Source organism: Nicotiana tomentosiformis, chromosome 5 (genome assembly GCF_000390325.3).
Source record: "Nicotiana tomentosiformis chromosome 5, ASM39032v3, whole genome shotgun sequence".
NCBI classification, from domain to species: domain Eukaryota; kingdom Viridiplantae; phylum Streptophyta; class Magnoliopsida; order Solanales; family Solanaceae; genus Nicotiana; species Nicotiana tomentosiformis.
The window spans coordinates 67,408,026-67,422,430 of NC_090816.1; the positions used below are offsets into that span (position 1 = coordinate 67,408,026).

Sequence of the window (14,405 nt, forward strand, 5' to 3'; positions counted from 1 at the left end):
AAACCAGGGTTTTATTTACTACTAAGTTAAAGTTTTGGAAATCCATAACCTTTGAAAAATTGCAAGAACAAACAAAGAGCTCAAAGGGAGTTGCGAAAGTTGTAAGAGAATAGGACAGAAAGGAGAAAAAGAGAAGGCATCCATATATAACAAGTCACTAGCCTCTCGAAACCACTGATAACAATAACATCGATTGAGGTCCGCTACGTGGCTCGAACCACAAGAAAATGCGGCATAAATTATTTTAATCACAACTCATGTTATTTCAATTTCAGAATACGAGAATCGGACTAGATTTTCTCCCGTCAATCAAGAAACTTAATCATGATCTTCTTCACTCCAAGAATCTTCCATTTCATAAAAATTTCGGAAAAATATACGGAAAGTTAGGGGACTATTTGTATTGATAAAAAATGGACATAACCTGTGCACTATTCAGAAGAGGACACGTGTCAAGGATTGACCAATAATCTTACAGATTAGACAAAGTGTATAAAATCAAGAAGTCAAGAAACCGGGGATAGTTGGAAGACTCCTCGGAAGATCATCTCAAATACTCGGAAAGAAAGCCAAATATCCAAAAAATTCAGGTATGATTGAGGAGCTTAGGGATAAGAAGTGTAGCAGATCAACAAACGATCGGGCATTCGAAGATTCATCATTAATTTTACAGTTACGAGATCCAACATTATAGTAGCCATTACAAATCATTCAAATTGTCAAAATAAATGAGTGTGACGGCAGTGTACTTCAAGAAAACAGCAACTCGGGTTCCACACTATATAAGTTAACATTTGTTCATTCCAAAAGACGATTAACAATTACTGTTTACATTAGACGTTCTATTATTTTTTTCATTTTTGGTAGTCTTACAAATTCTCTATAATCAAGCTTCGATCACTCTAGCCTGAAGCGGCCATTAAATAATATCTCTCTTACCTTTCTCTGCTTTATAATTCATTGCTTTATCGTATATTTTACCTTAATTATCTACTTCCTCCGTTTTAAAAAGTTGGCATAATTCGAAGTACGAGCGTCAAAGTACTTAACTTTAACCATGAATTTGAACATAGATTCTTCAGGTTTTTGAAATTAAAATTTATATTTTCGAAAACTACATAAAAAGTATTATAAGTCATAATAATTCATAATATTTATAAAATATTTAAGGAAAACATGGCCAAAGAATAAGCTCGTAGACTTCTCAATAGTAATGGTGCCAATTATTTTGAAACGTAGGGAGTAGTTATTATTTGGATTGAATTTATGGCCTTTAACCTTCAACTACAAATTTAATTGCTTTATCCTAAATATCGAATTTTGGATTAAAATATTTTGTTAAAATATTGAAAGAGTTTATAAATTGTGATATGAGTTGCATTTGAGTGAAAGCTAAATTTCAAAAGATTATTAGAACAATTAAAGTCGAATAATATCGACTAAAGTGTTAAATTTAGCTTCATGAATGATGAACAAGAATATAAAATACTTTTCTTATTCATATACCAAATTAAAAGTAGATAATGTCAAATGTGCTAATGAACGAGATGAAAATATAGTATGATAATGAGAATGATAATATTAAACAATGAAATATTAAATTTTGCTCATAACAACTTGTTCAACATGAAATCATTGACATACCATCTGAATTAATCACACATGCAACCCTTCAAGTAATTAAGGAACCATTTTCTTCCAAGCATTTGCGTTATGATTTACTTGTCCCACCAAAATTTGCCTGACTTCTTTTCTTCAATGACAGGTTTCTTTGCCTCCGTAGCTGGCTTCTCTTCTGTTTTGTTCTCCACTAGAGCTTCAGATTTTGTTGCCTGTGTTACGGGATCTTCTTCTATTTTCTTCTCTGATGGAGTCTCCACTGCTTCTTTTACCTCCTCTTCTTTCTTCTCTACAGAAGCCTCTGTGCTCTCTGTTTCTGACTTTACTTCCTCAATTTTCTTTTTCGTGGGATTCTTTGTTTCTGATTTTTCTTCCTCCACTTTCTTCTCCGAGGGAGTCTCTGCTTCTGATTTTACTTCCTCCCTTTTCTCCTCTGTAGGAGTCTCGGTTTCTGATTTTACTTCTTCTGTTGCCTTTTCAACCGATGTTTTAGCATCTGGGGTCTCTGTCTTTGATACCTCTACTTCTGATGCTTTTGTTGTGTCAGTCGTTATATGGGTATCAAGTACCGTCACAACTTCTTCTGTCTGGGGTTCCGATGGTTCAGAAGCTTGTATGGTAGATGTCTCCTCTTTTACTTGTTCTGAGTCTTTCCCTTCTTCGCTCTGCATCGGCGAATTAATATCAGGAATTAGCGAGATGCAAATAAATTTATCAACAATAACTTTCTTTGTTTCATTGTATATGATGGTGTTTGACGGTGTTGTCGGGCACAAAGTTCAAAAAAAAATAAAATTTTGGCATATAGTATTAAAATTTTAAATTTTTTTTTAAAATTAAAGAGTTTCCAAATATAATAATGCAACATTCTTAGTAGGAATTCAACAAAAAAAAAAGTGTCATAAAATGAAAAAGAAAGTGTCACAAAATGAAAGTATTGCTACTATTTTGTGTAGTAAATAGCATCTATCAAGCGGCAATACGGCATTCTCTTGTTAGGTTATGACTCATGACTAGTCGTTATAAATACAAGCTGGAATGTTGGATGTGGATACGCAATTTCAAAAGGTTCGTTTTAACAATTTTTGATAAGTAACTTCACCAAGTCATCAGATCTATTTGTGTACTTTGTATAATATTAAATGTCAAAGCCAAAAACTTAAAGACTTCTAAACAAGAACATTTCTGGCCTTCCATGTAGCATAAGAGAATGAAAGGCAAAGAAGTTTCTGTAAAACCAGAGCCATTAGAGCCGATAGTAGCAAACTTCTTGAACATGTCAAGCCTTTTAAATTCCAAGATAATGCATATTACATAGCTTTCTTTATTAACATTGAAAAACTAGGCTAATGTCAAAGCAATTGCATGAAAAATATGTGAAAAGTTGAAAAAGTTTCATTTTGACACTTACATAATCCAGCTTTATAAAGCCTGTTGAAATTAGTAGTGCGTCACTAAAAATGTAAAAGGTGAATTTTTAGATATCAACGTGAAGACAATACATGCAACATTACAATAATTATGTGTATAAATATATATTGTTTGTTATATATTGACATAAATTTAAACAGAGAAATAGAGAGAGCGAGATGAAAGGGCCACCGTAAAATATGAATACCTTCTTGAACAAATTACCGAGAGACTGGCGTTTATCATCACCCACAATTCCTTCTTCCGCCGCCACATCTGCTACATTACCGTTGGAGGCCAGTTCTGGCGCCGGAACTTTTCCAGGAGCGGTACCTTCCAAGACCTTAGGCTTGCTTGCACATGCTCCCATTTTTTTCTTCTCTTTAGTATTTAAACAATGGATCGATTGGTCTGTCCAGATCGATTGAGAAAATTGCCTTTTGTTTCAACGGGTTAGTAAATAATATTTTAGGCCTTTACGAGCTCGACGATTGGAGAGAGGAAAGAGGCGATGATGTAATGAATTGATATCAGACAGAATCAGAAAGAATGGTTGAGGGGAAGCAAAATATGAAGGAAACAGAGGCGTTTTATTGGGCGGGAATATGCTGTTCCTGACCTTCTCCGGCGGGGAGACTTCTTCGTTGGACTTCACGTTTTCTCCTTCTTATTATTTTTTCTTTGTTGTTTTAAATTTATTTTTATATGTTCTGCATTTTATTGGGTAGTACATATTTATTTACTAGCGTTGTTTACCTGAAAAACGGATAACAATTAAATTTATACGCAATTTTAAGGATACGTGATATAACTTGACACAAATTGAGAAAAATGTATATGTATATTAATATTAAAATTGACTGTAAAAGAAAAGAATGCAAACCAAACGAATCGAATAGCCTTGACCCTCGAGTTCGATCACCCTCAAATCAAGTGGAGATTCAAGTAATATAAGAACAGAATAACAAGATATTGCAAGCTAAAAGAAGGTAGTATTTTTCTTTACATTGCCTGAAAAGATCCCCTTTACAAATGATTAGACCCCCTTTATATTGTAGGGGAGTCCTACTATTGATAAATGCTAACACAATTAGGAATCTCATGATAGGCTAATTAGTCGGTCGCTCCTTGATTAGCGTCGTGATTTGCGCCTTTATTCTCGCCTGATTGCGGATATTTCGGCTTTTCGTCATTTGGCTCGGTATGTTTCACTCGTTCTTACTCGGTCCCGATCTTGGCCAGTCTCGATCTTGGCCGATATCGATCTTGGCCAGTCTCTATCTTGGCCGACCTCGATCTTTCTCGGTCTCGATCTTGGGCGAGCTCGATCTTAATCGATCTCTGAGTCACAAGCTCGGCAATCTGACTTCACACCATGGTTTGATATAACACGAGTTTGAACTTTGCACTATCATGTTCTACTCTCGATAAGTCATGCGAAAGGCAAGCCGGATTCGACCGTATACAGATAGTCCCCTCATTTCTCGGAGAGAATATGATGAGAAACGATATGAATTTCCGAGCTCCGTCTCGACAGGCAATGATGTAAGCAACGAATGTCACTTGTATACTCGATCATGACGTAAGCAACAACTCAAAATGTCCCGTCAGTCCAGTTATAAAGGCATTAAATGCCTGTCAGTCGCTGGTTGGCCACTATCGGTTCTGAACCGTCACCAGCAAGCTATAAGTACCCTAGTTTTTTCCTTATTCAAAACTTTTCACGCTCAAAAGCTCTTCCTGCTCTTGCTCTTTCTAAAAAAGTCCCTTTGTTTTACAACTTCTGTACCTAAATTTCTTGAATTCTCATCAATCCGTATACTATCTTAATTCTCTTTTCTCCTGTTCTTTAATGGCGAAAACCTCTAAGACAGTACCGCAAAAGGAGGCTGCTTCTTCATCACGGCCCGCTGGCGGTGAGGCTGCAGCGGAACCCTACCCTGAGGAATTCGTTCCGGCAGGGTGCCCGATTGTTACTGATTTTAGGGTCGAAAAGGCCTCCTTAGTAGCGGGCCGATGTGAACCGGTCTTGAGATACATATCCACAATCACCGAAAACCTCCTCCCTAGGGTTAAACAGGACTGCAACTGGGTCGATAAGCATATGGTGGTTCCTTCGCCCAAGGACTCGATCACTACCTACGTGGAGGGGTTCCTAAGTATTTACACTTACCCCTTTACGTTGGGTTCCTTAGACCCCATCATTATTACCTTTTGCAAGAGGTATGATGTGACCCTCGGCCAAATTTTCCCCTCCTTCTAGAGAATAGTGATTCTCGTCCGATTTTTTGTGAGCAAAATCGAGGGATGTCTCTTTACCCTCGACTACCTTATGCGCCTCTATAGTCCCCGACTTTATCGAGATCAAGCCTTCTCGCCAAGCCAATAAGGCTCCGTTCTCGAGCAGATGAAGGTCGGGACTGAGGTTGGATGGGCCGATTTGTTCGAATAAGGACTTCGGACCTGATCCCTGCTGAATACATGCCATTTCCCGAGAAATGGAATATGTAACGTAAGTAGCACTTCGCTTAGAAGGTTTAATCTTGTTGCTTTTCTTCTTATTTCTTTCTTTATTGATATTTTTTGGCGTTGCAGCTGTGGCCCAGATGCCGGACCCTATTTCGGATCTTAGAAAATGGGTCGAAGGCCTCATGTTACAGAGGCCGTACTCAAAGCGTGCTTGGATGGAGTTGTCGAAGGGTCGATGGGAGGCCCGTAATTATGGTAAGTTTCCTTCTTAGAATGGTGATCGTTCAGGATTTTCTTCGAGATTACTCATCTTTTTTCTCTTGTAGGCCTCGGAAAGGATGTTTCAATGAGGCCCCCATCTGGTGACGAAGAAGTCCTTCCACCCGCTCCGAAGCAGGCCAAAGAGAAGAAGAGAAAAGGGGCTCCGAGTTCCCCGGGCTCGGAAAAGAAAAAACCGGCGAGAAAGTCTCGCAAGCCCAAGGGGGACATTGGTGTTATGCCTTTGGAACTAGTCATCCGTTTAAGGAAAGAGCACGAATAAGGAGAAGAGGAAGATAATTCCCAACTAGTGGCCTGCGTGCGGGCTGGTACTTCGATACAAAAGTCCTCTAAACTGGCAGAGGTCGAAGAGGGAGCTTTGGCCGAAGTTCCTGAACTAGTAAGAATTGAGGCCACCCTGTCCCAAGCTGAGATGGTCGAAAGGGAGACTGGAGATGTCTCGAGGTACGAGCTCGGAGTGATCGATATTTTGGATCACTTCAAAATTTGGACGCTATGATCCGCGAGGCCAATATGTTGGAAGGTCGCTCTTATGAAGGTATTCAGGGGGAGACCAATATCCATGGCTTCTTGGATGGGTTTGAGTCCGCTGTCTCAGTGGATGTTATCGGGTTTAGTGGTTTACCGGTACCGAAGAAAGTACCGTCATTGTGCGCTACCGGTTCTTCATCGAGCCCAAAACTGGCGGACCGATTCCCGGCCCCAAGTGTTAATCCCGACCGTAGGCGGAATATAGTGCTTTCTATCCCGGCGGATGTCCGGATTTTCTCTCCTCCCATGGGGATTGCTAGTTACCTTCGATCCTTGGTGACTGAGGAAGACAAAGCCGTGATGAACGCGGTAGGAGCCGCTTGTATTTTTAATGTGGCCCAACATGCTCTGAATCGGGTAACTTCAAAAGTTTCTCTATTATTTATTTTAAACTCGGAGTTGTAGATAATTCTAACATCTTCTCCCTTGTTTGCAGGCTTCGGTGTTACATCACGAGGCTTTTCTCCGAATCCGGGAGGAGCACGTGGTTGAGGTTCGGAACCTCACTGAGAAAAGTGATACCTACAAGTTTCTCAGTAAGAAGCTTCAGGTCGACTTAGTGACAGCTCGGGATGAGCATGCCGAGATGGCCGAGCAGGTATTCCGAGTTCTTCACAATAGTGAAGATGAATTGGAGATAACTACTAACGATTCGATTCTGCAGGTCCGGCAGAGGCTCGAACAAATCGGACGGCTTAATTCGCAGGTGGATGCGATACAGGCCGGGGTGGAAAAATTCAAAAAGAATATGGACATCTTAGCTTTTCAAAAGGAAACTGTCCAAGTGCAATTAGAGTCAGCCGAGACCTAGCTCCAAGCTACAAAAGAGAAAGCCTCGGTGCAGGTCGAGAAGATCAATGAGCTTCAGTCTCAGTTGGATTTGGCCGTTTTTGATAAGGCAAGCTTGGCCAACGAACTCGAAGTGGCCAGATCTGAGGTGACCGTGGATAGATCTGAGGTGGCCATGGCCAACACAAATGCTGATGCTAAAGTGGCCCAGTTTAGGGTCGACGTTGAGGCCATTCAGGCCAAGGCCAAGGGCACGGTGGATCATGCAAAATGGCAAGCTCTAAGGGAAGCTCTCGAGGGAGTTAATGCCCAGGGCTTCGATATTATGGCCGAAATTTAAAATACCAAAGCAGAGGAAGCCAGGGCCCAAAGGATGGCCTTCCCTAAGGAAGAATCTGAGAGCTCAAGTGAATCCGAAGACGGAGAAGATCCCGAGGATGGAGATGCAACCTCCGATGAAGACCAAGCCACTTAGGACTTTAGGTTTTTTGATTTTCTTTTGAATTTTTTCTGAGGCTGTTTTTGGCCATTGTAAATTGTTGTTTTAGATCGATTCGGCCTTTGTAAAAAACTATATAAATATAAGGCATTTCTTTCCCTTTTGGCTCTCATATCTTTCCTTTGCTTTATTATTTGTATTTGCAAAGGTTGAAAATGACTTAGCATGGAACAATAACGTTGTGTTCGAGGGTTCGAACAAACCTTGCCTTTATTGCCTTTCTAGGCTAAAGCGTTATTGGGGTTCGATGATACCAAAGTTTCTCTCAAAAATATCTTAAGTTTGAGACTTTGCCGAGGGTAGCCTTTAGAACTGGTTTGTGAAAGAATTTCTTCTTTTTTCAAAGGCCTATATTTGTTACGGATTTCGGACGTCTCCGAGCCGTGTTAGATTGGTCGTAGCCTTTTAGTTCAGGAGCTATCTATTGGGCTTATTTTCCCGTTTTATCCGGGCTTGTCCGAGATAATAGTCCCCAAGCAGGGTGGCTATGATCTTTAGAAGTCGAGGAGTTGCATATTAGGTCTTTTTCTCTAGAGGCCCGATCACTTGAGTTGTTTGAGACGAACGACAGTCCCTGAGTGACGAAGCAATCGTTCATATCCTGGTTAAGTACTGCCCTTTGGGCTCGTTATTAAAAACATAAGATGTTTGTAAGGAAAGTACTTTTCTTTATTCTTGATCAAAACGGGGCTCGAGCAATCTTTGTGGGTACGATTCATTTTGACCGTTTGACCCTTACAATAAATCCTATCTATCGAGACCCTCCCTTTATGAAGTAGTCTTCTCGTTAGAGTTGATATTCGAAGCTAACGCATATCCGAGGGTAGCCCCATAATATTCGAGGTTGATTGCAAAGGAACCTTGGATTTTGTTGGAATGATCTTTGGCGCCGATTCATAATCAGGCTTGATTCTAAGTTAGCACGATTCATCGTTGCCTCATTAAAAACCTCGTCGAAAAAACCCATTTGGGACAAAAATTGGTGTGAGGGAAAAAAAGTACAACACATGTTTTCAGACCTAAAGACTTCGTGCCGTTTGTTAAAAAATCCATCGTCGTTTCTTGTCGACCACCTGTATGTGTTAATCTGAAATAGAAAAGGAATGAAAAAAGGCGTACCTTAGTAGTAGTATCATTTTAGGTGAGATATGTTCCAATTACTTGGTAGTTGTTCCCCATTCATCGTTCCGAGCTTGTAAGGCCCTTTTTCGGTGACCTCGAGAATTTGTTACGGTCCTTCCTAATTCGGACTCAATTTTCCTTCATTAGGATTTCGGGTGTTGAGAGTGACTTTTCTTAGCACTAAGTCCCCGACATTAAAGTATCGAAGATTAGTTCTTCGATTGTAGTATCTCTCGGTTCGTTGCTTTTGGGCGGCTAATCGGATGAGGGCGGTTTCACGCCTTTCATCCAATAATTCTAGGCTCGTATTCATGGCCTCGTTATTTGATTCCTTTGTTGCATATCAGAACCGAATACTCGGCTCTCCGACTTCGATCGGTATTAGAGCTTCGGCGCCATAAACTAATGAGAATGGAGTAGCACCGGTGCTGGACTTCGAGGTTGTGCGGTATGCCCAAAGAACTTCGGGTAGAATTTCCTTCCACTTTCCTTTGGCGTTGGTTAACCTCTTCTTAAGATTTTGGATGATGGTTTTGTTGGTTGATTCGGCTTGCCCGTTGCCGCTGGGATGATAAGGTGTTGATAGGAATCTTTTGATCTTGTGATCCTCGAGAAATTTGGTTACTTTGCTGCCGATGAACAGTTTTCCGTTATCACACACAATTTCAAATGGCATCCCGAATCGATATATGATGTGATCTCAAATGAAGTCGATGACTTCCTTCTCTATAACATTCTCGAAGGCCTGTGCTTCAACCCACTTAGAAAAATAATCAGTCATAAATAAAATAAATTGAGCTTTATCTGGTGCCCATGGAAGAGGGCCAACGATATCCATTCCCCACTTTATGAATGGCCATGGTGACAAGACCGAATTGAGTAGCTCCCCGGGTTGGTGAATCATTGGTGCATGTCTTTGGAATTTGTCACATTTTCGAACAAACTCTTTTGTATCTTTCTTCATGTCGATCCAGCAATAGTCGGCTCTGATTACCTTTTCAACCAATGATTCGTCATAGGAATGATTTCCGCAAGTGCCCTCGTGAAATTCCCTCAGAACATACTCGGTGTCTCCCGGCCCTCGACATATTGCTAGTGGGCCATCAAACATTCTTCTGAACAAGGTTCCGTCTTCGGACAAGGTGAATAGTGCTGCCTTCATGCGCAGGGCCCTCGATTCTTTTGGATAAAAGGGAAGCTTTCCGGTTTCCAAATACTCTATGTATTTATTTTTGCAATCCCAGGTCAATCTTGTGGTGTTTATATCAGCGTGGCCTTCTTCGATGACTGTCCTCATGAGTTGTACGACGGCCCCCGAATTGAGTTCGTTGTCCTCAATCGATGACCCTAAGTTTGTGAGGGCATCGACCTCACTATTCTGATCTCAAGGCACATGTTGCAAAGTCCACTCCTTAAATCGGTGCAAAGTTACTTGCAACTTATCTAGGTATCTTTGCATTCATTCTTCTCTAACTTCGAATGTTTCGTTAACCTGATTCACCACAAGGAGGGAGTCGCATTTGTCTTCGATCACCTCCGCTCCCAAGCTTTTGGCTAATTCGAGACCTGCAATTATGGCCTCATATTCGGCCTCGTTGTTAGTTAATTTTACAGTTCTAATATATTGTCTAACCATGTTACCCGTATGTGGTTTAAGTACGATGCCCTGTCCGGACCCTTTTGCGTTCGAAGCACCGTCCGTGAAGAGGGTCTAGATTCCTGAAGACGTACCCGATTTTACCAACAGTTCTCTTTTGACCCCAGGTACTAGGGCCAACGCGAAGTCAGCCACGAAGTCAGCCAAAATTTGAGACTTAATGGATGTTCGGGGTCGATATTCAATATCATACTCGCTGATTTCTACGGCCCATTTTGCCAACCGTCCTGAAAGCTCGGGTTTATGCAAAATATTTCGAAGTGGATAAGTTGTTACAACACATATGGGGTGACACTAGAAGTACGGTTTTGGTTTCCTAGAGGCGCTTATCAAAGCGAGTGATAACTTTTCTAGGTGGGGATACCTAATTTCGGCTAACGTAATAAATTGGAAATTGCGTACCTTGTTATTTCGGACTTGGACTCCACTTACCGCTACCTCTGATACTGCCAAATATAAGTACATTCGCTCGTCTGCCCTGGGCGTGTGAAGAAGTGGCGGACTCGATAAGTAACGTTTAAGTTCCTCCAAGGCATGTTGACACTCGGATGTCCATGTGAAGTCATTTTTCTTCTTTAGTAACGAGAAAAATCGATGGCTTTTATCTGAGGACCTCGAGATAAATCGCCCCAGGACGGCTATGCGCCCGGTTAACCTCTGCACGGCCTTCACATTGTCACCTGCCGTGATGTCCTCGATAGCTTTAATCTTATCGGGGTTGATCTTGATTCCTCGGTTGGACACCATGAATCCGAGAAATTTGCCTGACCCAACCCCGAACGCGCTTTTTTCTGGGTTTAGCTTCATGCTATATTCCCTCATGATACCGAAGGTCTCCTACAAATGTTTAAAATGCTCCTATGTTCGTAGGGACTTAACTAACATATCATCAATGTAAACTTCCATAGATTTCCCTATTTTTTCTTCGAACATCCGGTTTACTAGGCGTTGGTACGTGGCACCAGCATTGTTTAACCCAAATTGCATTACATTATAGCAGTAGGTTCCGTATTTTGTGATGAACGAGGTATTTTCCTGATCATCCGGGTTCATTTGTATCTGGTTGTACCCGGAATAAGCATCGAGAAAACTGAGGATCTCGTGGCCGGCCGTGGCATCGATCATGCGATTGATATTAGGCAAAGGAAAAGAATCTTTGCGGCATGCTTTATTCAAGTCTTTGTAATGTACACACATTCTAAGTTTGTTTCCTTTTTTAGGAACTACCACTACGTTTGCTAACCATTCGAGGTATTTTACTTCTCGGATGGATCCTATTTTAAGGAACTTGGTTACCTCGTTTATGATGAAGGTGTGCTTGATCTAGGATTGGGTATTCTTTTTTTCTTCACCGGATGGAACTTCGAGTTCAAGTTTAGTTTATGGGTGGTGATTTCCGGTGGGATCCCTGTCATGTCGAGATGGGACCAAGCAAAGCAATCTATGTTAACTATAAGAAATTGAATAAGCTTTTTCCTGAGCTCGGGATTTAACCCCGTGCCCAGGTATACCTTTCATTCTGGCAAACGTTCGATTAGTATGATTTGCTCCAGCTCTTTAATCGTCGATTTGGTGGCATTGGAATCATCGGGGATTATGAATGATTGAGGAACCCTGTAATCGCCGTCTTTGTCAATCTTTTGCTTGTTCGATTGGGTCGAGGCTGGAATTGATGATTGCTATTTGGCTTCTTATTTCGCTTTTGAACCTGAGTCCCTTGTCGATGAGAGTGTTGATATCGGAATTACCTCATCCACGGCAAACATCTCCTTTGTGGCAGGCTGCTCCCCATAAACCGTCTTTATTCCTTCTAGCATCGAAAATTTTAATACCTGGTGAAAGGTTGAGAGCACGACCCTCATGTTGTGGATCCATGGTCTCCCGAACAAGGCATTGTACCTCATGTCCCCTTTGATCACATAAAACTTGGTCTCTCGGACGGTACCGGCCATATTTACCGGTAATATTATCTCTCCCTTAGTAGTTTCACAAGCCATGTGGAATCCATCTAGCATTCGGGACGCATGCATGATTTGGTCATGTAGGCCGAGTTATTCTACGACCCTCGATCGAATCATGTTGGCCGAACTACCTGGATCAATCGACACACGTTTAACTCGAGTATTATTCATGAGTAGAGAAATTACCAGTGCATCATTATGGGGCTGCCTGATTCCTTCTGCGCATTTGTCATTGAAGGATAAAGTTCCTTCTGATGTGTAATCTCGAGCCCATTTTTCCCTTGTGATTGATACTTTGGTGCATTTTTATCATCGGACCTTGAGGAACATCGACCCCTCCGATGATCATATGAATGACGTGTTGGGGCTCGTCTTGTTCACTCTGTTTGTTGGTATCCTTGTTTCTGAAATGATTCTTAGCTCTGTCGCTAAAAAATTCTCGAAGATGCCCGTCATTGAATAACCGGGCTACTTCTTCTCTCAATTGTTGACAATCCTCCGTTCTGTGGCCATGTGTGCCATGATATTTGCATATTTGGTTGGGATCCCTTTGTCCATCGGTTTGTAGAGGTCGAGGCCATTTAGTATCTTTGATGCGTCCGATAGTCGATACGATGGTGGATGCATCGACATTGAAGTTATATTCTGACAATCGTGGTGCTTCATTAGGTTCGGTATACCTGTCGAAACCATTTTTGCTCATGAACCCTCAAGAGCTCTGGCCTCGATGATTTCTCCTTTCACTTAGCATAGGGTTGCGCCCAGGTCCGTTGCCCCTACGATCTCCATTATACAGCTGATATCGATCCCTATTCGACCTTGGTTCTCGGTTGATATCCTTCTTAATTCTATCGACGGGTCTGATAGGATAAACTAACCCGGGTGGAGGCCCGAGTTGGTCATCTTCGACCCTGATCTTTGATTGATACCGATTATGGACATCGGCCCAAGTGATAACCGAGTATTCTATCAAATTTTGCTTCAACTGCTGCGAAGCCACTGAGCTTCGAACATTGAGTCCTTGGGTGAAAGCTTGAACTGCCCAATCGTCGGTGATCAGTGGTAGGTCCATTCATTCCATTTGGAATCGGGACACGAATTCTCTGAGTATTGCGTTATCCTTTTGTCTTACCTTGAAAAGGTCCGATTTCCTGGTTTCGACCTTGATGGCTCCGGCGTGTGCCTTTACGAAAGAATCTGCAAGCATACAAAAGAATTAATAGAGTTAGGTGGTAAATTGTGGTATCATATCATAGCTCCCTTTGACAGAGTTTCCCCGAATTGCTTTGGTAACATGGATTCGATTTTGTCGTCCTCTAGATCATTCCATTTAATTGCACATGTGTAAGAGGTGACATGCTCGTTTGGGTCAGTCGTTTGTACTTAGGAATTTGGGGCATGCAAAATTTTTGGGGATCGACTTTGGAGCCGCACTCGGAGGAAAAGGTTTTTGTACGAACTTCCTGGAATCCAGACCCTTCAATATCAGAGTTGCTCTTGGGATTTGGTCTACCCTGGAATTGTAAATTTCCACCTTTTTATCGTTAGCATCGATCTTCTTCTCCCCTGATTATATCCTTTTCGTCAGTTCCTCAAGCTTCTTTATAACTTTGGAGCTAGCCCCTGATTCACGTTCGTTTGATCTTTTTACGACCAATACATCCCTGCAGGCGGCTTCCCGGGTAGGATCGGACTCAGCCCAGCTTGGTGCGCGGCTTTTGTTTTGTAACTAAGTTATCGCCGCCTGTTAGGCCTGTAGCATTTTAAAGATCGTTCGTAGGTTGATCTCGTCTCCTTCAACATTTTAAGCATTCTGAATCACCAATCGGGCTCCACCACTAATGCTATTTTCGGGGTTGGTAGGCAAATTTGCATCAATAGCCACATGTGAATTAGCGTCGATTGGATCTGCAATCAGAATTCCAACGGGATTAGTAGGCAATATCTCGTTACCCGGTGCTATGTTATTATTTTCACCTTGGTGACCGGACTCGTTGTCAACACGTAGAGGCGCTGATTGAGGGTTTGACATTTTTGTTTTTTAGCCTTAAACCAAGATACTCACAAG

The 14,405-nt window shown here is 41.6% G+C and overlaps 1 protein-coding gene across 1 annotated transcript; it reads right to left on the reverse strand.

Annotated features, from left to right (window-relative positions):
- Positions 1-1,559: 1,559 nt before the first annotated feature.
- On the reverse strand, positions 1,560-3,590 carry LOC104104951 (uncharacterized). The gene is made up of 2 exons (XM_009613169.4): positions 3,239-3,590; positions 1,560-2,285 (listed from the first exon to the last, which is right to left on the reverse strand). The coding sequence occupies exons 1-2, from the start codon at positions 3,398-3,400 to the stop codon at positions 1,719-1,721; spliced, it is 729 nt and encodes a 242-aa protein (XP_009611464.1). The 5' UTR covers positions 3,401-3,590; the 3' UTR covers positions 1,560-1,718.
- Between the last annotated feature and the right edge of the window lie 10,815 nt (positions 3,591-14,405).

Coding starts and splice junctions, on each gene's coding strand:
- LOC104104951 (XM_009613169.4), bottom strand. CDS start 3,400: ATGGGAGCATGTGCAAGCAAGCCTAAGGTCTTGGAAGGTACCGCTCCT. Junction 2,286..3,238: donor TCGGTAATTTGTTCAAGAAG/GTATTCATATTT, acceptor TCGCCGATGCAG/AGCGAAGAAGGGAAAGACTC.